At 65.5% G+C, this 24,265-nt stretch overlaps 1 protein-coding gene and 2 long non-coding RNA genes across 11 annotated transcripts in view; 1 reads left to right on the plus strand and 2 right to left on the minus strand.

The window, feature by feature from the left end:
- LOC109276827 (uncharacterized) overlaps positions 1-1,139 on the minus strand; it is a 6,016-nt gene extending 4,877 nt beyond the window's left edge. Inside the window, exon 1 of the long non-coding RNA XR_008418794.1 lies at positions 1,007-1,139. This is a non-coding gene — a long non-coding RNA (uncharacterized LOC109276827). The remainder of the gene's footprint in view (positions 1-1,006) is intronic.
- RBFOX3 (RNA binding fox-1 homolog 3) overlaps positions 1-24,265 on the plus strand; it is a 422,631-nt gene extending 398,366 nt beyond the window's left edge. For 5 of the 9 annotated variants that reach the window (XM_053892953.1, XM_053892954.1, XM_053892952.1 and 2 more), the window contains 11 exons: positions 2,693-2,947; positions 8,398-8,535; positions 10,511-10,564; positions 11,401-11,493; positions 12,966-13,026; positions 16,163-16,216; positions 16,419-16,551; positions 17,034-17,196; positions 18,107-18,168; positions 19,262-19,340; positions 20,955-21,228. In XM_053892953.1, coding sequence (XP_053748928.1) covers positions 2,726-2,947; positions 8,398-8,535; positions 10,511-10,564; positions 11,401-11,493; positions 12,966-13,026; positions 16,163-16,216; positions 16,419-16,551; positions 17,034-17,196; positions 18,107-18,168; positions 19,262-19,340; positions 20,955-20,999 — 1,104 coding nt within the window. In that variant the 5' untranslated portion in view covers positions 2,693-2,725 and the 3' untranslated portion in view covers positions 21,000-21,228. Of the gene's footprint in view, positions 1-2,692; positions 2,948-8,397; positions 8,536-10,510; positions 10,565-11,400; positions 11,494-12,965; positions 13,027-16,162; positions 16,217-16,418; positions 16,552-17,033; positions 17,197-18,106; positions 18,169-19,261; positions 19,341-20,954; positions 21,229-22,794 lie in introns of those variants that run through there. The other 4 variants (XM_019466018.2, XM_019466021.2, XM_019466019.2 and 1 more) reach the window with 4 other exon arrangements.
- Positions 2,317-8,404, minus strand: LOC128774257 (uncharacterized). The gene is made up of 3 exons (XR_008418795.1): positions 7,211-8,404; positions 4,013-5,086; positions 2,317-2,424 (listed from the first exon to the last, which is right to left on the minus strand). It is a non-coding gene; the product is annotated as an uncharacterized LOC128774257 (long non-coding RNA).

The following is a 24,265-nucleotide window of genomic DNA, read 5'->3' on the forward strand; positions in this document are numbered from 1 at the left end:
TGCACTTCCTCTGTCCGGGCACCGTGACGACCTCTTGCAGGTTGAGGGAACTTGTCAAAGAGGATGGATGGTCACCCGGGGCCACCCAGGGGCTAAGAGGGAGCCCTGCCTGTGTAGCCCAGGCTCTGAACTCTGTCACTCAGCTGTAAAACCTCACCCCCCGCAGAGACACCCCCGCGAAGGGCCACAGTTGTGCGTGGAGGGGCAGAGGCGTAGGTTTGAGGGCCGGGCAGCCTGCGCTGCCTTCCCCGCTCTTGCCGTGGCAGCCTGACCAGTCACTTAGCCCTTGTGCCTCAGTTTTATCGGCTGGGAAATGGGGAATGCTGTTCGCCTTGTGGTTTGGAGGGGGATTAAGTGAGTTAATGTCTGCAAAACAGAGAGCACCATGTTCTCAGACGTGCTGATTTATTGTCCTGTGCTAAATGGCCCAAATGCCACCTCCTGCCCACCCAGACGCCTCCGGACCCCGGCACTCAGTAACCACAAACATGCTGCCTGGTGTCCCGCCTTTGTGTCCAGCCCAGGGAGCCACTGCAGTGCGGGGCGGGGGAACGACGGGGCGTCTGCTGTCACTCAGTCCCGAGGGGACCCAGGGAAGAGGGCGCTGGGGAGAGGTGGGGGCGGGGTGAGAAGGCACGGAGGGGAGAAGAGCCCCTCCTTCCCAGGCCTTGGAGGAGGTAGGGAAGCGGGGACACTGGGAAGATGTTAGTGAAGGTTCTGATCAAATATTTATCAGTTAATTGATCTCTGGAGGCTTCTGACAGTGCCCTCCCCCTTACCCTGGCCATCTCCTCTTCCTCCTGCCCCCTCCCGCTCCCCTCACCCCTTTCCCTGGCCTCCAACCCTCCCTGGCCTCCTCCAACCCTCCACCTCCCCTCACCTGACCCTTCCCCACCCTGAGCCCACCCGCTCCCCCGCCGGCACGTCTGCTCACAGCAGGTAGTGGGACCTCACGGGCTACTTTGGAGCGGTGAGGGGGGATGTCCAGCGAAGGGCGTGCACTCACACGTGTACGTGTGTGCATGCACACGCGTGTTCCCCTCCTGCTCTCTGGAACTCCGACACTGCCCGGGCTTCAGTCTCTGCAGACAGAGGTGGGACCCGGCAGCTTTGCACAGGAGGAGGAGAAGGACAGGATTTTCAGCTCCTTAGGCCAGCGCTCAGCAGGGTCACCCCAGGAGTTAGGGGTAGTGGGCGCTGAGAAGGGAGGCTGGCACTGGGTGGGGGGTGCTGGCAGAGAGTGGGCCCCCAGCCCCCCACTAGCAGGGAGGTGGGCAGGTGGACAGGGCCCCGGCCGGAAGACAGAACACCCAGCCCAGGGCGTTCGCGCATTCGTCAACACCCTCCTGAGGACAGAGCACCTCACGCTCTGGGTAATTGTCCGAATTTACCCCCGCTCCGGAATGCAGAGTCTGCACGGGCCCGGCTGCCCATCCCGCCTGACTCTCCGCCACGGCCATGGGCCTGGCGCTCCCACAGTTATGGGTAAATGAGTATAACCTGATGAAGGAGGGGGCAGAGGAGCACCTATCTCATGCAGGGGGAGGGGTGGACAAGGAAACAAGCCTCAAAACCCGCCACGGTCGGTCGGCGTGACAGGGGCAACATGGGAGTGCACGGGGTTCCTCCCCAGGGAGACATCAGGAAAGCACCGTAAGTCTGTGCAGGGGTCCTTCCACATCGGCAGGCGGGATTCTCAGAGACGGCATTCTCTCCCCTGGGGACACCCTCAGAAGGCCAGAGAGTGTCTCGCCTGCTCAGAGGGGCTGCTGAAAGCCCGCCCTCCCCACCACCTCCCCTCTGACAGCCTGAGGACCCCAGTCCCTTCTCTGGGCCCCTTCCTCCCAGGGCCACATCAGGGGCTCCCACAAGTGCCCAGGTTGCAGCGGGAGGTCTGGGGTGAGGGCGAGACCTTGCACTGCTGATAAGATCCCAGGTGATGCTGCTGCGTCCAGGCTCCCCATTTGAAGACCCCTCTGCTCTGCCGGGATCCTGCCCAGGGCCTGGGGCAGCAGCCCTGCAAGGGTGGGGCGGGGTCTTCTGGAGATGTGCTCAGGGGTTGTCGTCGAGACAGAGCCAGAACCTTCCGTGCCCCACAGACCACACCTCACCATCAGGGCCATCAGGGGGGCCGTGTGGTGCGGACTCCGAGTTCTGTGGGATCAACTCTGATCACCTTCTGGGCAGAGGTTCTCCTTCACCTCCTTTACCAATGGGAAAATCAAGGCTGAAAGCCTTCATCGGGGAGGAGGGTGTGGGTGTGGCGCTAAGGGTAACGAGAGAGAGTTCTTGTCTTGTCTGGATCAGTGTCTCCTGGTGGGATGGCGTCACGAGAGGTCACCGCTGGCTGATGCTGGGTACAGGGTGCACGACGTCGCGTGGGGTCCTTTCCTACGGTTTCGTGTGACTTTAGTGGCCTCAGGTCTGACAACGACAAGTGTGTGCACGAGTGGTCTCGAGCCCTAAGCTCCCCAGACACCTGCCGCCCCGGCAGTCCCCTCTAATGGCTCAGATCTGGAGCCCCGTGTCGGGGAGTCCACCACCCAGGGGGCCTGGGCAATGCTGAGGGGCCACGGGAGCTTCTGGAACCCGCCCCCCTCCGCCCCCGTTCAGCCCGTGAACTCTCACAAGGAAGCTGGGCAGGGACGGGGCCCGCCAACGGTCTAACCAGCCACTCTCTTTCCCCCCACAGGGCAATCAGGACGCCACGGCTCCGCCTGAAGCGATGGCCCAGCCCTACCCCCCCGCCCAGTACCCCCCTCCGCCACAGAACGGCATCCCCGCCGAGTACGCGCCACCCCCTCCGCACCCCACGCAGGAGTACTCGGGCCAGACCCCGGTCCCCCCGGAGCACGGCATGACCCTGTACACACCAGCACAGACCCACCCCGAGCAGCCGGGCCCCGAGGCCAGCACGCAGCCCATCGCTGGGGCCCAGACTGTGCCGGTAAGGGGGCCCCTGGAGCCTCGGGGAAGGGGGGGGCACGCCCACCCAGAGGGGAGGCTCGGCAGGGCCGCGCGGGCCAGCAGGTCAGGGGCCGGGAGGGGCCTCGTGGTGGGGAGCCAGGTCCTTGCCCCCCGGGGAAGGGGCTTTCAGCCTCGGACACCAAGGGTCTCTGTCACACCAAGGGCCAGGCACCGCGGGTGGGCAGTGACCCCGCAGCCGGCCGAGGCCCAGGCCCGGGTGTCTGCGCAGGCGGGGACGGGGCAGTGGGAGAGGAGGCCTGGGGCCCCTCGCGTGTCTCGGGTTGCGGGCACGGCGATCGTTCCCAATCGCTCGTGATGTACCCGCCCGGCTGCCCTCCAGTCGGAGAGCCTTGATTATGTGGTCGTAATGCGGCTCCGAGGAGAAAGTGCTGAGCCGGCCGCTTCTCAGACATTCCCTGACAGCGAAGGATTGTGGCCGGGAGCGAGCGGCCGGCCTGGGGGGGTGGGCGTCCCACGAGGGCAGCCCCCTCCCGGGGACCAGCCTGAATGAACCCCGCCTGCTCCAGCCCTTCCCCGGCCCTCCCAAGTGCCTCCTCCAGGCGCCCGCCCCTGCCCGCCCCAGGGCGTTGGGGGCATCGGGCTGTCCCTGCTGGCTCCCTCCCAGCGCTGGCTGGCAGGGGTTGGGCAGGAGGCCAGCACGCCCTGTGCCTCCCGGGAGGGGCACCGCCCTGGCAGCGTCCCGATGGGCGCCCCTGCCCTGCGCTCCCTCAGCCCTCCCCCTGCTCCAGCCTGGCTGCCGGGGGTGTGGGGGCACCGTGTGGATCCAGATACTACCCACCTTCCCTGTGTGGGCGCACCTGCCCGCTGGGCTGGCCCCGACCCTCGTCTGGGGCCCAGCCGCTGCCCCTCCTCCCCGTGCGGACTGCCACCAGTCTGAGTCAACTTGACCACTCCCCGCATCCCCGTGTCCCATGGGCGGGGACCCCCAGGGTTCCTACAGCGGGAAAAGGCGGGGACCCCCCAGGGTTCCTACAGGGGGAAAGGGCGACACCCGTGGGTCCTGGAACCCGGAGCTGACACGTACTTCTGGGGCCGCTCTGTCTGCTTCTGCTTCCTGAAACCCACGAGTGGGGTGTGCTCACACCAGAGCCAGAGGGGCCTTTCTGTGCACTGTCATTGCTGGCAGATGGGCCCGTTCTGATGGGAAAGCATGTGTCCGGCCAAACCTCCCGCGATGTGACCTCCTCGTGAGCAGACACTGAGGCCCGGGAATTTGCCCTGGGAGCAAGCACAGGAGACAGGATGGCCAGACGGGCAGATGCCTCGGAGTGGGGGGCCGACCACGCAAACCTGCACGGCAGAAGCCAGCCAGGGGGCCTGCTTGGTACCCTGCATCACCAGATGAGGCCTAACGGGGGAAAGCATGAAGTCTTCTTCACTGGGCAGACGGTTGTTGGGGGCGCGCACTGAGCCAGCATTGGGGGCACACGGAAGAAATGACCCCCCTGCCCCGCGGTGGCCACCGGTTCCCACCAGTCAAGGACATAAAAGTCAACAGGGGGCCAGTCATGGGACAGAGTGTGGGTCGTGGAAGGGACTCAGGAGTCCCAGAAAGGATTCGTGCCGAGAGGTGAGCATCTCACTTCCCAGGCCGAGAGCCTCCCAAGGAGAGCTCCCGGGCCTGGTGAATGGGGAGCCTTGACCTTCCTTCGGTCGGCTCGGGTCTCTCCAAGTCCCTGCAAGGGGGTCAGGGTCCGTAGGTCTTCCGTCCAGGGATACGGAGGAGGAGCGACCGGGACTCATCATGCCCCGGGGCCACCTGAGCCCTGCAGAGGACCTGAAGACACCCAGGCAAAGAGCTGGGCCACCACTGGAGGCCAGGAGCACTCAGCCCCTGGAGCGTCCACAGGCAGAGGCTGCCCACCTTGGGAGGAGAGGAGATCTTGCTCTGAGATTCCGGTAGCCACCTTCTTCTTTCCAGAGAAGCTGCCCAGAGCTCCCAGCTGAAGCCTGAACACCTCCGTGCTGGGTCACACATCCCATCCTTGTGGGCGGGGTCCTCCGCTCACCACAGCCTCCTCTCTGTCCTCCCCAGCCAGCAGGTGCCACGCTAGCAGGAGCTGTGGCCTTCGGTCCCCTGCGTGCTTCGCTCCTGGAGCTTTAAGCAAAAGGAAAAGGGTGGACTTTGGTCGCAGCGCAGAGGGGAAGAGCAGATGTATCCCCCCACCCCGGTCCCCCCAGCCCGGGGAGACTCAGCCGCGTGCCGCCACCACGCTGGCAGGGTGCCGACAGACAAGGCCATCCGTCAGCATCAGTGCAACAGGTGCAGTGGCCAGCAGAGAGCTTAGAACGTTCCGTGGCTCAGGGTCCGCGGTGGGAGCGCAGGGCTCTGCCCAAGGAGGGGGCTGCCCCTTACAACGAAGAAGACGTCGCAAACAGATGGCTTGAGGCTACCCACCCGTGGAGGACGCCTCCTCCCAGGCCAGCTTGCCAGGTCCTTGCCTGCTGCCCAAGTGCCCGCCAGGCCGCTGGCCCCCACTAGGGTCTCTCTAGGCCTCTCGCGGTGCTGAGTGACCTCGGGGAGCCCCAGGTGAAGGGGCTGCAGGCTCTGGGGATGGAGGTGCCCTGGGTGGCATGTGGACCCTGCCTCCCACCCACCAGGGGTCGGCTCCTGGCCTTGAGTGATGGCTAAGGTGACACGGAGAAGGACAAGGACGCTGTGGCCAGACGGGGCAGGAGGGAGGCCGGTGGGGAGGTGGTCACTGTTGCTTCATTCTTCCCTGCCTTGGAGCCCTGGGGCCAAAGATTGCTTTAAAAGGGACAGGAAAGAAATGGGGAGTCCCAGGGAAAGGCAGCACAGCCTGGCCCACCCCCCACCGCATCCCCCTCCCCGCCGGGGACACTTGCCCATCTTACCGTCTTACAGCCACTGGACCCGTTCACCTGCCTCTGCATGTAGCTGCGCTAGGGTGAGGGGGCTCCTTTCTTGCTTGTGCCCTGGCCCCACTCACGATTCATCCCACATGACCTCCCCCCGACGCCCCATTCCCCCTCCTGGCCCTCAGCTGGCTCCCCTTAAAGGCCTCTACGGTGAGGCCCGGAGGAGGCCCCCGGACCGTGGAGGCTCACAGTGGGCTCAGCCCTGCTATGAGGACAGGCCCAGGGTAGAGACTCAGTCCAGGAAGGCCGCAGGCGCCTCGCTTCGTCAGCGCCCTCCCGCGCCCCTCCACCTTGTGCCCAGGGCTCCCCCGCTCCTTTGGGTGCGAGCTGGCTAAGCTGACCGCTGCCCTCTGCTGGTCCCAAGCCGGCATTACATGCCCCTCCCCGGCCGAATCCCCAAATTTAGGGGGATTCCGTTAGTCACCCGTACCCAGGAGCAACTGAGGGCGCAGCTGTGTGAAACGCACTGGGTGGGGCTGGAGTGACAGAGGGCGCTGGGCCCATCCTGACCAGTGCACGGAAAGAGCCACACTTTGTCGTAACCAGAAAGCGGGAGAGTCAGCGGGTACGTGGCCGGCCCTGCTCTGATTCAGGGGCGCCCACGAGCCTCTGGAGGACTAGCACAGGCTTGCTCTCTGCACAGCAGAGTGGGAGGACAACTGGGGGGGGGGGGCGGGGCGGGCCGGACTGTTGGGCATTTGCAGGTCCCTAGCTGGGCAGGAGGAGCCCCCGGGTGCTCCCCAGCACCCCCCAGGTGCCCAAAGGCAGCTGCCAGACGTTGCTCCCGCAGACCTGCCACCCACCCCCCATCCGGATGCCTCAGCAGACTGGCTCCTGGGGCTGCTTGGTGGCCCCCAGGCCCAGGCGCCGCCATCACCTACAGCCCCACCCTCGGACACACGTCACTCTTGCCAGCCCGATAGGAGGGCTCAGAGAACACACACTCAGCAGAATGGGGCCCACCGCTCGTGGGATGGCCTCCCTGGGCCACACACGTCCCCAGGTGAACAGGAGGACGGTGGCTTCAAACCACACCTGGGATCGCACACCGTGTGCGGCAGACCCGAGTGCGAGGGACCAGCGGCCCCGGAGCTGATGACATCCACCCCCCTCGCCTGTGGCACCCTGGCGCCTGGCCAGAGGCCTCCTGGCCGAGTGCCGAAGCAGGGCAGCGGCCCCCTCCTTCCAGAAAGGATGAACGGTTGGCCATTGAGGGCAGCCACTCAGGAGCCCACAGACAGACCTCTGGCCACTAGCCGTCGCCTTGGACGAGGCTCTGACTCTCGGGCTCCGTTTCCTCAGCCGGGAGGAAGCCTCGGGCACGGGGCCTCCCCCTGCTCACCCGTCCGGACTCTGGGAGGCCTGTGGTAGCGGCCAGCACCCCCTCGATTGCCGGCAAGGAAACCCGGCAGAAAGGAAACCAGCGAAGCGGCAGTTCTCGGAGGCCCGTGGGAAGCGGTGTCCGGGCGTCTCTCCCCGGGCTCTCTGCACCCCGACCGTCGCCGCTGCTCCACTGTCCGTGCTCCTCCAGCCGTGAGGGAGGCCGCGGCCACCAGCACCACCACTCTTGCGAAGTCCAGCCTGGGCCTCGGGGGACCCTCCCCCTGCGCTCCCTCCGGGCAGAGAGAAGCTCAGGGCGCCCCTCGTGCCTCCAGCCAAGGTTCCGTCCGAGGCGCAGACCCCGGACAAGGACGCAAGGCCACGCAGAGTGCTGGGGACGCGACCCCAAGAAAGCCTTGGCATCCCTGCCGGGCACCTGGGGACACAGTGGAGCCCCCGGGGTGGGTGCCACCCACCGTGTCTGTCGCTGGCTGATAGCTGCCCCTGGACACTCCCACTCGCCTCTCCAGTGAGCTGGGCCACAGTGAGACTCGGGTCGGTCACCTGCTGGCCCACCGGGCACACGTCGATGGAGCCCAAGCCACATGCCGTCGGCACCGTGCTTCAGCCGGGACGGAACCAGGCTGGGGGCCGGCCTGCTGGTGCGCTGGTGGCCTGTCCCTGCGGAGGGTCCGGGTGCTGCACAGCACGGGGGCTAGGACGAGGGGCAGCACCTCGCGGGCGTGCGTGCCTGGGGCCGGGCTCTGACATCTCCCCGGCTTCTCATCATGCCTAGGAAGCCAGAAAGGCCCCCGTGCTCCCAGAACTTGGGTTGCGTGGGGTAAGGGAGAACCCTTGACTTTGAGGGTCAGGATAGTCGGTGCAGCCGAGGGACTGCTAAGGTCAGACCTGTGTGCTCAGGGCTGAGCCAGGCGGTGACAGCGCACCCGGCCAGGGTCGCCGGCCCCACGTTGGCGTCTGTGGTGTCGGGCACAGCCACGTGCAGAGGCCTGGAGGGGGGGCCTCGGAGGTCAAGGTGCCGCTGGGCCGCACCTAGTGAGAACCGCCTGCCCGGCCCCCCTGTGGCCCCCAGCCCCAGGATGGGGAGGCCCAGGGAGTTGGAGGGTCCGGCCTTCAGAGCCTCCCCTCCGGACGGGACGGGACGGGGGCCGAGAGGGGTACCTCACAGCCCGGGTCCTCTCCCCGCAGCAGACAGACGAGGCGGCACAGACGGACAGCCAGCCGCTCCACTCCTCCGACCACACAGAGAAGCAGCAGCCCAAGCGGCTACACGTCTCCAACATCCCCTTCCGGTTCAGGGACCCCGACCTGCGGCAAATGTTCGGGGTGAGTGCCTGCGGCCCCTCCGTGCCGGCTCTCCCGACTCGGGGTCCTCTGGGTCCAGCTCTGACCTGAGCCTGCAGGGTGGAAAGGAGAAGGGGTGGCAGCCAGACACGCAGCACCTCCACGCCCCACCCCCACCCCCCCTTCCCCCGTCCTCGGCGCTTCTCAGAGGCCCCTCGAGGCCCAAAGGTTATCAGGCGCCCGCTAGGTTATCACTCTGCAGTCCCCGCGGTCTGACAGGGGCTCCCAGGACCCCTGTGCCCTCAGAGGGCACCGGGAGGGGCAGCTCGGCCTCCTGGCCCCACGAGGCCCAGCAGCCGACCAGCCCTGCCTCTCCTGTGTGCCCGAGGGCTGAGCACTCACCCTCTCTGGGCCCGTGTCCTTGGGGCTCCGGCCAGACGCTCAAACCGTGGGAAGCAAGCACGCGCCACTGTCCTTCTGGACTCCCCCAGTTGGTTCCAGCAGGGCGGGCCTCCAGTCTCGTGGCGACTCTCTTGGGCCGCTTGACTTGAATGCGGCTGCCCGGTGGGCGAGCAGGCCGGCACCGGCCAGGCCATCCGTCCCAAACAGCGCAGCCACGGAACCCCGGGGGGCCTGGCCCGCGTTTCTTCCCGCGCCTCCGCCCTCTCCCCAAACCCTCTTTCCCGCCGCCAGCACTGTGCCCGCCCCCACCCCTGGCCTCTGAACCCCAGCCCCGCCTTCACGCCACACCCCACCCCCCGACCCAAATGGGATTTGTCAAAGGGGAGGTGCCATGAGGGCGGACTCACGATGGACCCGGCACCCACACTTGGCCCCAAGCAGCCACTCCCCTTCTTGGAGGCCAGGCCCCATCGGATTGGGGGCTTAGACACAGTGAGGGGCCTCTGGGATGCGGAATCATTAGGATTCTGCCCCACTCGGCCTGGGCCCCGGCAGCTGCCAACCCCTTTGATCCTGGGGGTCCCCAGTTAAAGCGGCCGCTGTACAAAGCTCTCCCTGACCTCGGTCCCCAGGTCACGTCCCATCCCTCTTCCCCATACAGCAGACACCTACTGGTGTCAGCTTGCCTGTCCCCTCACCAGAGCGTAAGATCACCTGTCCCCGTCCCCGCTCCAGGGCGTCAACTCGCCCATCCCCTGTCCCCTCACCACAGCGTCAGCCCACCTGTCCCCGCACGAGGACAGGCAGCACCAGCCCTGTTCCAGCCTTCCGTCAGAGTTGAGATTGCATTGCTGTCCTCTTCTGTGTCACGTCACTGCTCCTTTGACACCCTAGTCCCAGTGTTGTGGGATGAGGGGAAGCCCATCGCCTACACATACCAGAGGCCTCGGAAGGGCCCCCCCGGGACCTGGTCTCGGGGATTTGGCCTTCACAGGTTCGTGGTCTCCTGCGACAGTGAGAGAGACAGGGCTGCCCCGGGGGGATTCTGGGCCGGTGATGGGGCAGGAAGGGGGCAGCCAGAGCATCTGGGCCTGCCTGGCCGGTATGTCCCAGTCAAGTAGAGTTTGGGATCGGTTCTGTCCTGCACCCCACACAGCCCGGCCCCAAACAGCACAGGTCGCTGGCAGCACAGGTCTGTCCATAGCACTTTGTCTCTTCTGAGGGCTCCTGCCCATCGGCTTTTGGGAAGGACCTATCTGTAGCCCTTTACCCTCTAGCGTGAATTAGAGGTGGCCGTCGGTAACTTGGGGCAGGTCCCGGCAGGGAGAGGAGAGGGACTCCAACCGCGCTGCACCCTTCCCCGGTCCTCGGCCCCCACGCGGGTCTCAGGCAGGGAATGCGCGCTCCGTGAGAATGTGGGGAGGGGTCTCCCGTCCCCCCACCATGCTACACCTAGAGCCCCTCCTACTCCCTGCAGGAGGCCGGGGGCGGGGAGGGGGGCTCGGGCCAGACCCGGGCAGCAGGCGAGGGTCTCCTGAGAAGCAGGCGAGCCGGCCGGCCGGCAGTCTTAACCCATCCTCCCTTGTCTCCCCACCCCCCCTCTCTGTCTCTGCAGCAATTCGGAAAAATTTTAGACGTGGAGATCATTTTTAACGAGCGGGGCTCCAAGGTGGGTGCCGCCCAGAGGCCGCCACCATTACAGCGCCGGCTGTAGGTCCCGCCAGGCTAACGTGTGAAATGTGCGTTTCCTTCCTGGAGAGCTTCGAGCCCGAGGACCCCTGAGCTACACGGGTGCTTGTATTCCCCGCTCCTCCGCCCCCCCGCCCCCCCACCCCGCTGTCTGTGTCGTTGCTGCAGCTGCGATGCTTTCTGTCTGAGCTGCCGGGACCTCTCTGTCCGCGCCCCCGCTGAGCCCCGGGTCCCCAGCCGCCTAGCCGCCCCGCCAGGGGGCCGCCGGCCTGCCCGGGAGCTGGCCCCGAGGCCGGTGGGCACGGCCGCAGGGTGGGCAAAGACAGGCCCTGCTCCCTGCTCAGGGAAGAGAAGACCCCCATCCAGGCTCCTAGGGTGATGGGGGGTGGGGCTGCCCCCAGGAGGTCCTGAAACCCAGCTTTGCCCCCCAGGTGGCATTAGGGTGACACAGTCCTGGCCCCTGGCCGGGTTGGCATCTCTTTCACGGCTTTGGCCTGTCCTCTCGGAGGCGCCAGGCGGTCAGCTCAGGCCGGGCTCAGGCCAGGCTGGCAGCTGCCCCCGCCTGGGGCCGGACCCTTCCTGGGCATCCTGCCGGTGGTACCAGAACAGACCTCTGGGCTGCCGACCTCTCCTTCAACTCACCTGACTCAGTCCCTCTCTCTCTCTCTCTCTCTCTCTCTCTCTCTCTCTCTCTCTCCCCCCCCTCTCCCCCCGCCCATCTTTCTCTCTCCCCCTCCCTCTCTCTCCCTCCCCACTCCTCCTTTTTTTTCCTTTCTCTCATCCTTTCTCTCCGTGTCTGTCCTTCTCCGCTCACAGGGTTTTGGGTTTGTAACTTTTGAAACTAGCTCAGATGCTGACCGAGCCCGGGAGAAGCTGAATGGGACGATCGTAGAGGGACGGAAAATTGAGGTGCTCAGATAAGTGTGCTGCGCAGGGCGCGCCCTTGAGAAACGCCACTGTCACCCAGGTCCCCCACCCCAGCCCCGCGGCCACCCTGCAGAGAGCCGGGCCAGGGTCCCCAGGGCAGGGAGACGGGGCGGGGGGCAGAGCCCAGCCCATCTCCTGCCACCCCTCGTGGGCCTACACTTCAGGCCCACCCAAGGGCCCCCTCCCTCTGCTTTCTGGAAGAGGCCCCCCAAGTGTGGGAGTCAGCCAGACGCTGGGAGGAGCCCCCGGAACAACACGTTTGAGGCCGGCCAGCTCTAAGCACCACAGCCAACCCAGTCTGTCCCCCAGTGGGGAGGTGCTGTTAATCCCCTCCCTCCGGGGAGAAGCAGCTGTCCCCTGTCCTCCCCCTCCCCAGCTGCCAGGGCCTGGAAAGGGACCTAGCCCAGAGGAGCGGCAGAGAGAGGAGACCACGGGTCCCCTTCGGCCCCCCTCACCCCTTCCCTGGTGGGCTGCCCATCCCCCTCGCCAGTGCTGCGGCCTGGGAGCTGGGCTCCTGGACAGGCAGGGCAGCGAGAGGTAGCCAGGGAGGGGAGGGGTGCGCAGCGAGTGTAAAGTCCGTGGGAAGAGAAGCGGCAGGGCCTGGGGGGGCGAGGGGTTCCAGAAGCGGCAGCCCTGCGGGCACCGACCTCGGCCAGGCTCTGGTGCAGCACCCGGTGGGCACCGGGGGATGCAGGCCCAGGCCCAGGGGCTCACACAGGACATGGGGAGGCAGTGTGGCCCCGACTCCTCTCTTGAGTTCCACCACCTGCCCTATTCTCGGTCTCCTTCCACAGAGGCCGAGCCCCACCCTCCCTACACCGCAGTCGGGCCCCTGCAGGGACTCAGATGCCTGGAGTTAGGACCCACCCCCTCGGCGCCCGCTTGCCCCCTCTCCCGTCGGCCTTGCCCTCGAGGGGCACACGTGTCCCATCAGGGACTCTCCGCCGGCCTCAGGGGAATGGGGTGCTACCCCCGCCCCGACAAGAGGGGTGCCCATGGCTAGGAAGGCCTCGGCAGCCACCGAGGGCACAGAATGTCTTGGGGGCCGGTCTGCTAAGTTGGGCTGAGAGCACTTTGTGGAGAGTCCGCCGGCCAGCTTCTCCAGTGGCCTCGGGTTGCCGGAGAGAGAGGCTGGGGCTTGGTCTGCGGGCGCGGCGTGTGGAAGGCAAGGGCCAGTGGGCCGGACGTGGTGCCTGAGCCGAGCGCCGGGAGCCGTGGTGGCCCAGGCTCGCTGGAGCGGGGGCAGCACAGTGGGGAGGGGAGGCCTGGGAGGAGGGCCAGCCAGGGTGTGGGGCCGGGCCGGCCGCAGATGCTGTCCCGGGCCTTCTCCTAGCCCCCGGGCCCTCGGCGCGGCTGTGCAGGAGCGGTGCAGAGCAGGACTGGGGTGGCCGGACGCTTGCAGGGAGCCCAGTGCCCTGCACACCCTCACCTTCTCCTCCCTTCTCTCCGGGCAGGTCAATAACGCCACAGCCCGCGTCATGACCAACAAGAAGACTGCGAACCCCTACACTAACGGTAAGGGCCCCAGGGCTTCTGGGAGGCTGCAGGGGCCCACCTCCCCGGATGCTGAGCGCCCCCTCGTGTCCCAGCTCCGCCGGGTCAGAAGGGGGCAGATGGGCCGGATGCCCGGGCCTTCCCAAGCACGGGACACCCCAGGGACAGGCCCCGGGCACAGTGGGCAGTGGCCATTGTTAGTTATTTTCTAAGCAATGAGGCGGGGCCCGGGCTAGAGACGCTCCCTAGTGAGGGAGTGTGACGATAATTCAGATAGTCCTCCATCCGGGCCTTGGGGACCCAAGTGTCCCCAAGGGGATCTCCCCAAGGGAAGCCTTACGGGCACATAATGCTCGCCAACTCAGTGGTCTTGTGCACCCACACACCTGACTCTAAGCAGAAGCAGCCAGTCTACCCTGAAGACAGAACCGCCGAGGCTGAGGGGAGGGGTGGCCCTCACCGCTTCGCGTCTTCACCCCGCCGGCCAAGGCGGACTGGTTTGGGCGCAGCTGGCAGTGCGCTGGGGCCCCTCGACTTCGTGCCCGTGCCGGTGAGCGGTAGCCTGCTGTCAGGATGAGTCTCCCTGCAGGGTGGGGGCTTGACGTCCCACCCCCCAGCAGGGGCAGAGTGACCAAGCCACCCCCCCCCAGCGCTCTTGTCCCTGTGTGACTGGCCACCCATGGAGTCAGGTGACAGGTCAGCAAGGGTCAGGGCGCTGGGGTGGGGGGGTGGGATCTGCCACGTGGTGACCCACCAGCGGGGCCTCCGGGAGCAAGGCAGGGGTCTGGCCGAGCCACATTTAGACTAGATTATGGCTCCCACCCTGCTTTTTTGGAGGACTGTCAAAGCTCACATTTTTTAAAGAAATTCGGGACACCCACCTTTGCCAGCGTCCTGAGCTCCTGCCGAAAGCTTGACACGGTAAGGCACAGTGGTAGGTGTGTTTGGCAGGTCAGGACGATCATCGGGGGCCCGTCGCCCCCGTCACCTGGGAGCCACACCCCCTGCTCTCCAGCCAGAGCCGGGAGCGTCGGGAAGCACGGAATCCAGAACGGAGTCCATCCCTGAATGACCACGTTCCTAGCCCGGGATGGGCGCGGAACCCACAATGGTCTCACGATAGGGAACGGTGAAATGCTCACTGCCAAGGTTGGACCTGAGCATCCTCGCCGGCCTGAGCAAGAAGGACGTGGGCTGCGGTCCGCAGGCCCCGGGTTCTCTGTGGGTCGATACGGAAGCCCAGCACGTGGGCTCTGGCGGCCTGGGTACGTGGCTTGCCTTCGCCTGAACCCTCCGGAGAATCGATCGAATTCAGAAATTCATCGGCTGCGGGGCGGGGGGCTGAAGTGGCCACTGCAGGAACCAAACTCACCAGGTTTGACCAGGCGTTAAGACTGTTTACAGAAGAAACAAAGGAGTCACCCAGGGGCACCTCAGGCTGCCTCTGTCGTCTGGGGTCCCAGACAGTGAAACGGGACCGGCAGCGACAGGAGGAGGCATCAGAAAGCCAGAGTGACCGACAGAGATGCCCAAGGTTCCAGAACTGAAGGACCCACGGGAGCCCCGAGGACGGAGCCTCAGCGGGAGGGTGGGCTTGGGTCATTGGCCCCAGGACTCCGCTCCATCGTGGTTCTTACTAAGAAGACTCATCTCCTGGGACGAGTTCTTTTTAGGAGATGAAACATTTCTTCCCTCCTGTTGTGGGATTTAGAGAAGATTCCAGAGTCTCAGCAGTAACATTCAGACACAGAATGGACCCCCAGGAGGAACAAGGCCCCAGACACTCCCGGCCACCCACCCAGCAGTAGGGATGTTAGAATCTGGGTTGGAGGCCCACAGGTAGGGTCTGACACTGATGGCCTGGTCTCGTCCGTCGCCACGCTCTCCAGAGGCGTGTTGCTAGCTGGCCAGTGGGTACGGGTCCCTTCTGTCCCTCCTCACAAAGCCAAGCGGGATAGGGAGCCGGGCTGTCAGGACATACTGCCAAGATAAGACCAGGTACACCGAGGCGGTCAGGGGCTGGGCTCGGTCAAAGACACCATTGCCGTGCCCATGGTATCTGAATGAGCACCTGGGGCCAGAACCCACTCAAAGCCGGCTGCCGCCCACCCCTCGGACCCTCCGATGGAAGCGGGCTTCACTCCTACACGTGGGTCCCTGGTGGGAGGGGAAGACTGGTCTAGAAGCGGAGGGCCCTGGGCCAGTCCACCTGCAGAGAGGGACAGGTGGGTGCAGATTCGCTGGAGGCCAGGGACCGGCCAGGAATGTGGGCTGGGTCTGGATCTGGCTCCGCCACTCCCCCCGGCTCTGGGATGTGAGGCTGCCCTTCCTCCCCGAGCCTCCGCTAGCTCGTCTGTAAAACGCGAGGGTGTGACGCTTGGGTGGGTTTAGAACAGCGTGGCGCGCGGTGAGGTGCTCCGGAAATGTTAGTTGTCCTTCTTAGTACCTCCAGTCCAGAGGCCCTTCCTCCTCAGGAAGCCCTTCCCCCTCAGGAAGCCCTTCCCCTGGCTGCTCCGGGGAAAGACAGACCCAGGACGGTCGGGGCGGGACTCAGCCGTGGGGACGGAGAGCTCCACCCCGGGACGGGGGCTTTGGGACAGGAGGTGGTGGCGGAAGCCACGCCCCCTCGCGGCAGCCTCTGGCCCTCCCGGAAGGCAGCCCGGCCCCCACCGGAGACCGCGCTCCCGTGATTGGGCCCCATCATGTGCCGAAGCGCAGGCGGGCCGGACCCCTCGCCCCAGCTGTGGGCCCGCAGAAGTTGACAGAAGTGTTCGAGTTTCCCTTCCTAGTTCTCTCCCGCACAGACTGCAGACTCCAAGCTGCTGGAGCTGGTGCCCCGCCCCGCTCCGCAGGGCAGTCCCAGGGGCGGGCTGGGGAGGGCCACAACTTGAAAACAATCGGGAGGACACGCAGGCAGGGGGGTCGGGAGAGACTTGGTCCCTGTTATCTAGGGACCGGAAGGTCAGAGCCGGTGAGCCTGCAACATCCCCAGAGGGGCCCGGGGTCTCCTCTCCCCCCTCCCCTGACCGCGGAGGGAGGTGGGCCGGCCTCCCGCCGGGCTGCAGAGGCCACGCCTAAGGTGGGAGGATCCCAGGATAGTGTGAGGTGGGGCGAGAACGGGGGAAACGGTGACTGGGTTCCTTTGCTTCTCTTCTAGGCTGGAAGCTAAACCCCGTGGTGGGCGCAGTCTATGGGCCTGAATTCTATGCAGGTACAGGCTGGAGCGGTCACTCTGGGCGGAGCCGGGCCGGTGGGGGTGTGGCCGGCGGGTGGGTGTGGCCAGGCGGGGGCGTGGCCGTGCGGGCGTGGTTGGGCGGTGCCGGGCTAGCTGTGGCTGCGCCCCGGCCGGCTTGTTTCGACCTGGCCTCAGGCTTTCCCTCTCACCGCCTCTTCTCTGGCCCGCTTTCCTGCAGTGACGGGGTTCCCCTACCCCACCACGGGCACGGCCGTAGCCTACAGGGGCGCGCACCTACGGGGTCGGGGCCGGGCCGTGTATAATACGTTTCGGGCTGCGCCGCCCCCGCCCCCCATCCCAACTTATGGAGCGTGAGTACCTGGGGAGGCACTTGGGAGGGAGGCATGGGGGAAGCCCAGGGGGCGTGGAGGGTGGGGGGGAGGCCCTGGGCAGCCGGAGGGGCTAAGCAGCCTTTCCAGAACTGCGGGAAGGTGGGGGGGAGGGGGTGTCGGGAACCCCCAGACCTTTGCACTGCAGTCGCCTCCGTATCAGTACCCCGACCCCATCCTGCCATGGGCGCCAAGGCTCACTGGCATTTGGGGGACATTTAGAGCCCCGGCACCTTGCCGGCTGATTTAATGGGATGGTGGTTGGCCCTCGAGCTCAGCGAGGGCCTGCTCGAAGCCCTCCCTGGACCATTTCCCCGGGGCCCAGTGCCCTCTGCCTGGATGGGGGGACAGCTGCCTGGGCTGGGGTGGGGGGAGGGTAAGCAACAGGGGCCGCGGGGCCCCTGGCTTTGTGGGAGAGAGGAACTGACCAGCAAGGGTGTTACTCTATTGTTATACCAAAACAGGGCACTGGAGCAAACGCTTGTTAAAATGCCAGTCCCATGGGCAGGGCTGGCACCCTGCCCCCTCCCTCCTCAGCAGACGCCGGAGCCGGCCTGCCCACCACTCTCTTGTCCGTTTGCTTCCAGGGTCGTGTATCAGGACGGCTTTTATGGTGCTGAGATTTATGTAAGTGCGGTCCGGAGGGGAGGGCGGGGTGGGGCTTGTCCAGGCCTTCAGCTGATTTCCAGGGTCTTCCCCTCCCCCACCCCATCCCACTTCATCCTCAGAACCCCGGAGGGTGAGAGTGCCAGGGCAGTGGGCCCCTGGGGACCTCGGCACAGCGGAGCCTGGGCTGTCTGTGCTCATGTCTTCTCCAGTCCCCAGGGCGTTTGGGTGATGGGGGCAGGGGCGACTCTCCCGTATCCCTAACTGCACTGGGGTCACCGAGTGAGCCCCGGTGGGTACCCCGTGTCCCGTACAGAGGCCCAGAGAGAGACCAGGAGGCAGGGGCTCGAGGGCAGACCCCTTGGTGGGTTCCTGTGGCTTCTCTCTCCCTTCGTGGGGCTCCCCCTGCTGCTTCCTCTAGCCCAGAGCCCCAGCTGACAACCCCTTCTCACGCACCTACCCAGCCCAACACGAGACCTTGCTTCCATCGTGGGCATTTGCCCATAATCCAACAGTCCCTTTGTGCCAGGGCCGAGACGTGATCCGGGTTTGCCCTTGACCTTTCCCAGTATCTAGCATGGCACCCAGTCACCCATGGGTTCTCCACGCCCACGGGCATCAAAATCAGGGGCCCACTGGACTGCTGGCAGGTCTGTGGGCACTTAACATGTGTCAAGGCCACGAACACAGCCAGGCACGTAATTGGTACCCACCAGTGTGTTGAATGGGGAAGTGAACAGACACCCCTGCCTCACCTCAGCCCGGCCCACTTGATAATCTGTGGCCCTTAGGTCTCCATTAGGCCAGAAGCGAGGTGCCCCCAGGCCTGCACCCACCAGCCAGTCCTCACCTGGCTGAAAGGGGAAGGTTGACAGGCCACGTCAGCCCCGCTAAGCCTCTGTGCCATCTCTCCCTCCCCTTTACCCTGCAGGGGGGCTATGCAGCCTACAGATACGCTCAGCCTGCAGCAGCAGCCGCGGCCTATAGCGACAGGTATGGCTGGGGCCGTGGTTGGGATAAAGACAAACGATGGGGTGACAGGGTCCCTGCAGGGCTGGGCTCAGACAGACGGGAAGACTTCACTACTGCTTGGGCCTGGGGCAGCTCCCCCTGGCGGCACAGAATCTGGACAGAGGAGAGCAGGTCCGAGACCCCTGAGCCAGCGGCCACCCCCCCCACCCCCCCCCCCGGTTTCTTCAGTCCCTTCCTGCCCTGGAGGCCCCGGAGTGGGAAGGGTACTCAGGAGGCTGTGTTTCTGCCCGTGGGCGCGCCTCCGATCCTTCTCGGGGCTTCAGGGTCTGAGGTCCTTTAGCTTGGAGAAGGAGAGGCAGCAGCTTGGGCTCCCAGGGGCCGTGGCGAGACCAGGTGGGCAGTGTGGCCATCTGAGAGGCAGCCAGCCCTCTGCCCGGTGGCGGGCACACGCAGGGGCTGGGGGGTGGCTCTGTATTTGGAGGCAGGTCCCCCAGGGGTGGCCTAACCTAGCACATGGGCGCTTGGCCCATTGGGCAGAGTTCCTGCTTAGGGGAGCCTGGCATGCATGTGGTGGGTGCCGGCCTGGGGACCACCTGACTGTCCCTCCTGGTGGCACCCAGGGACCCGCACCTTTCTCGAAGCTTCTCACCGCATCTCACGTGTGGGTTTTGTCCGGTGCACGGCAGGCCCTTCGGCCCAGCCCTGTCTTACAAGAAGGTGGCATTTCACACACAGAATTAAGTTGAGAGGAAGGCCATCGGGGGACCCAGGGCCATGTCCCCCCCTGCCCACCTTCCCTGCTCTGAGCACTCTGCCCTCATTCTTTCCGGGGATCGAGGTCTCTCTTCCCTCCACCCCAGCTCTGTGAGGACTCCCATTTCCTTCCACGAGGTCCCTGGTAGAACAGCCTGCCCCTCGTCAGGGTCAGCACACGCTGGAAGAGCTGAGAGGAGGGTGGCCAGCTGTGTTCCAGACGCTTCCTTCTCAACAGGCAGAAAGGATGGCGAGGAGGGAGGGGGGGCCTGGCGGGCGGGACCACACTGGAGGAGGTGGGGGGCCCGTTGCCACCCCTCACCTGCCCCCATCGCCCCCCCACACTTCCCTCTCTCCCCAGTTACGGCAGAGTCTATGCGGCCACCGACCCCTACCACCACACCATCGGCCCCCCAGCGACCTACAGCATCGGAACCATGGTAAGGAGCGGGGGTGCCGCCTGGCCTTAGGCGCTGGCCGTTGACGAGGCTGGGGTGGGCAGGCCCTGAGGACGATGACCCAGACCTCTGACCAGCGCCTGGGAGGACCAAGGCCTGGATTGGGAGTCTGGGGGAGGACTTGCCCCTTTGAGCCCCTGGGGGACTTCGAGGGAGGCAGGTCCAGTGAGGACGTCTGGCCCTCTGGGGAGCATCCTGGTCCGCCCACTCTGCCCAGTCTTCTGAGGCTCCAGAGGCTCGTGGGGGTGTGTCCGCCACCGTCCCCCTGTGTCCTGTCACTGCGCTTTTCCTCACGTCAAGGAGAGGGACAGGGGCTGCCCCCCACTTCCCACCCAGACCCGTCAGCGGCCCTGGGGCCAGCGCTCTCCCAGCACCCACCCCCCCCCGCCCCATGCACTCCCGGCCGGCTCACGGCACTAGAGGTGTGCAGGCCAGCGTGTCTGTGTGTGTGTGTGTGTATGGCCAGCTGTCGACACATGCAGCCCATCTCACTCTGTACCCCGAAACCTGCTTCCAGTGGACACCTGCCTCCTGTGCCCACCCACCCCCGGCCCTGGGGGGTGTTGATGTCGGTTTTTAGCTAGCTTGGCATCCAGCATCAAAGATGAACACATTTTTCGGGGGGTAAGGAGGGAGGAGGTGCGGAGCCAGTACGGATCCGTTGTTCCATCTCCCTTGGTCTTGATTACTCCCTCCCCATTTTTGTTCTGTCTTTGATTTTTTGACAAGTTCCCGGCATCCCAGGCAGCCTGCAGTGACAGCTAGCAGCCACAGGGGGCAGCAGCAGGCCTCTTGGGGGCCGGCCCCTCCCCGGACAGAGGCCCCGAAAGTGCGCTCTGCGGGTCCCCCGGCTCCAGGCTCAGCTCAGGGCGCCCCCCACCATGCAGCTGCTGGCTAAAAGCCTTCGTTGATTCACAGAGGGGCCCCTCTTATGTTCTCATTTTTGCTTGTAAGATTCTCTTTTTTTCCCCTCTGGCACTTGCCGCTCCCATTTCCTGTTGAAATTGGTTGGTGGGAGGAGGTTCCTGCGGAGACCTCCCTGACCCAGCGCAGCCCAGGGACACAGGAGCGGGAGCATCCAGGACCCGTCCTCCTCAGCCGGACGCAGGGCCAGGCGCAAGCGAGGCCCTGGTGGAAGAGGAGGGACCCCAGGGACCCCCTAAAGCTCGGAGGAGCTGGGCGAGCAGCCACAGCCTCTCCTGGTGGAGCCGAGGCCTGGGGAACCCTGAGAGAGGAAGTCCGTCCACCCGCCAGAGCCCCCAAGGGGCTCTGAGGAGGTGGGGCCCCGGGAGGGCCAGGCCCGAGCCTAGAGAGTCGTCAAGAGACTTCTCAAACCTCCTTGTCCCGGAGTGCCGGGGCTGATGACCCCAGCAGCCCCCTGGCCCCCAGGCCCCCACCATGACAGAACGAGGCCCAGGGCCCCCCCCCCTCCCCCGCTGCCATGGTAACTGGTACCCGCTCTCCCCAAGGCCAGCCTTAAAACATGGGACTTAGCGATTTCTTTTTGGTTTTCCTTATTTTTTTTTTTCTTTTTGCTTTTTCCCCCCCTACCACAAGGCGGTACTGATTGGCTGTTTGTCATCTTTGATGTTGCAGGCTAGCCTCTGCCGAGGAGGGTACAGCCGCTTCACCCCCTACTAGCAAGAGGGCCCAGCCCCTAGCAGCATTCACACTGACTGCCCAGTACACACCACACCCAGCAGGCCAAAACCAGGCACAGCCACCGGGAGGACAGTGCGCCCCCCCCAGTCAGCGGCACGCGACGCTAAAGTCCATAGGTTTACCTCCAGCCAGCTGGTGTCCCTGCCCCTCACCATGGCGTGTGTGTCTTTGACCCTGGTTACCCCTGTGTGTCTGAAACCTTGCTTCCCATTTTGACTTTGTTGACGTTGTGACCCCCAAGCCATTTCAGGTACGGTATGCACACAGCGGGAGGGGCTAGGCTGGGCACGAGACCCCCTCCCCCTCCCGAGAGCTGGCAGTAGAGCCCGCCAGGGCGACACCCACTCCGCATCATCCCCCGGGGTCTGTGGAGCCACAGGAGAGCCCCCGGCCAGCGGCCAGCGGGGGGCCACAGCCACTGCCCCTCCCCTGGGGTTCAGGGAGGGAGGAGGAGCTGCCGTCCACGGGACGCGGGGACGGTGCCCCCTTCCCACCTTCACCTAGTCCCAGGACTAGCCGTCTCTGCCCTCCTCATCTCTGATTGAAGTTTATTGACGTTTCCTGCCGAAGCAGTCACAAGCACACGGTGCAAGGCGGAAACTGCCGTGGCCACACCAGCCTTGGGGCTGCTGAGCCTCTGTTGTAAGAAAGGAAAATCTAGGAAGAAATTCCCCTGCACCCCGCCCCCCCCACACACACGCACAAAGCCATCCGCCCTGCAGGGCCCCGGGGGTCGCCCTCAGCCCATCCGCGGTGACTTCTGGCTGCAGGCTCTCCCAGCCCCCACCCCGCTCCGCCAGGCCCCAGGGATGGCACCTTGGCCCCGCCGGACTTGGGGTCCTGGCCAGCCCAGCACCTGTGTTGGTATTCGGGCTACGGCACCCTTCCCCTCCCCTGGGCTTGGAGACATCTTTTTGCCAGGGTCCATTTCAGGAGGGGGGAGCAGGTCAGGAGCAGGGGGAGCCCCATCGCGGGCCTTCCTGGCGGAACAGCACTTGGTGCCAGCCTCCCCTCTAGAAAGGTCCCAGGACCTTGCGGGGTCCGGGGAGGAGAGCCTGGCTGGGGCTGCCGGTAATCCTGAGACAGCCCCGGTAGCTTCTGGAGGAGGCTGCGCGGTCAGGACCTGCCTCCGTTCCAGGAGAAAGTGTCTCGGGCCGGGGAATCCCAGGTGCCCTGACGCGCCAGAGTTGGGCTTCCGGGCGCGGCCAGCCAGCGGGTGTGGGTTCCCCGCCAGCCAGGGCACACCGGGTCCCGGCTGGTGGAGAGGCCGGATCGTGTCCTGGGTGCCGGGCCCTCCCTTCCCACTGCCCAGAGCCCCTCCTTCTCAGCCGCCTGGGTCCGGGCCCCTCGTGGCCTGTGCTGTGCCGTCCACCCGCCACGCCCTCGGTCTTCAGCCGGCCGGGCCCCCCCCTGCCCAGCTCAGCCCTAGCAGAGCCCGCAGGCTGCGCGTGCCAGCCAGCTTCACTGTGCTCTCTGCTCCTGCCACCCCCCGCTTCTTCCCACTGCCAGCCCATACTCTCTGCCCTGGAGAACGAGGTCTGCTTTAAAGTCAGCTCACGGAGGATGATGGGTTCCCGGAAGCTGGGAGGAGCGGGGGGGGGGGGGGGGGGCGGGGGGGACAGGCTGCAGCAGCGGGGAGGCGCTAGGACCTTGGGGCCCGGCACCCTCCCGCCCGCCCTGCGCCCTGTGCGGGCCGCTGGGGCTGGTCCCGTCCTCACCGCACGCCTGGCAGTTGCTTCTGTGAAACTGCAAGTCCTTTCTGTTTCTGTTGTAGTGAAAGCTTCCACCGTTTCCTTCTTGGACCATGAAGGGCAAAACAAAAAACAAAAACAAAACAAAACAAAAAAAAACAAAAAAAATCACAAAACAAAAAACAAAACAAAAAAAGATGTTAAGATCCAAGCAGCAACAAAACCAACCAAACCAAGAAGCATCCACCACGTCCGAGTGGCGCGTGGCAGCGCACATCGCAGCGAGGGAGCACGTCCGGCGGGCAGCGCGCCCAGGAGAGCACCCGGGCCCCCGCCCCTCCCCGGCCACGGCGCTGGCGGGATGGGGAGAGCAGGAGGGGAAGGGGCCTCGTTTTCTACCAAGTCTTCCTTTCCGGCCCCCCACTCCCAGGGCACGTGGGGCCCAGCGGAGGAACGGGCCACAGGCCTGCGCAGGGGAGAGCAGCCAGCGGGACCTGACCTTGTTGCCGACCGTGCCGGTGGAGGGGGACGGCTGGGCCGGGCTGGGCGCGGGGGGCGGCCGCTCATTCCCGGGGTCTCTGGCTCCAGCCCGTGCCTGTCACCCTCACGTCCGGCTGTCTAGGCCCCAGCTCCCCCACTCTGCCGTGCCGCCAGTGCCCACATCCCAGCGAAGGCGTTTGCGGGCCACCAGAGCCGGTCCGACCAGCAGCCCTGGGGCCCGACCCCAACACCAAGGAAGGGCTGACATGGTTCCAGAACTGTGGGGCGCCCAGGCCCCCCAGTCCGGTGAGGGGGCTCCCGGGCAGCCTGGACAGGATCATTCCCCTTACCTAAGAGCACCGGGAGGGTAAGGACCCCGGGGCTGAGGACACGCTCTGGCTCTGGCCGGTTCCTGTTCCCTTTCTGGAGGCGGCCCTGGGCCTGGTCTGTGGGAGGGAAGGCAGGCCTCATGCCGCCTGCTGGACCGAGCCCTCCCCACCGCTGCCCTGCAGGGGAGCAGAGGGCGGGCGGGCCAGTGCAGCACGGTGAGGTCCGGAATCGCGGTGCCGCGGGGCTGGACGGCCAGGCCAGAGCAGGGAGAGCGAGGGGTGGGAAAGGCCCAGAGGGGTGCCCGGGTCCGGTCCCAGGGTGGCTGGAGAGCAGACCGTAGGCAGCAGGGAGGAGGCCCTGGCCAGGCAGGGATAGCTGGAGTAGGGAACAGCAAAAAATAACAAACATAGGCTCCCAACATGGCTCCACTGTCTCATGAAACGTAAAAATTAAAAAATAAAAAAAAAAAAAAACCACCTCACTTTATATATTCAGCATCAGCTCCTGAAGTGAGCCCCTTTTCTATTCCTGTTGTACAGAGCCCCGCCCCGCCCCGCCCCTCCCGTCCAGAGCCCCCTCTTCTTGCGGCAGCTCCGCCCCCGGCCCCGCCCTCCCGGCCCCCCAGGACTGCAGCCGAGCCCCAGGCTTCCTTTCTTACCATTCTGTATGCTTCCAAGGTGTGACCATTCAAATCAACAGTATTATTATTAAGATTATTAATAAAGATTTCTTTCTTCAAACCAG

The sequence above is a fragment of the Panthera pardus genome, unplaced genomic scaffold (assembly GCF_024362965.1).
Source record: "Panthera pardus isolate Hobbes unplaced genomic scaffold, ASM2436296v1 HiC_scaffold_3, whole genome shotgun sequence".
NCBI lineage: Eukaryota > Metazoa > Chordata > Mammalia > Carnivora > Felidae > Panthera > Panthera pardus.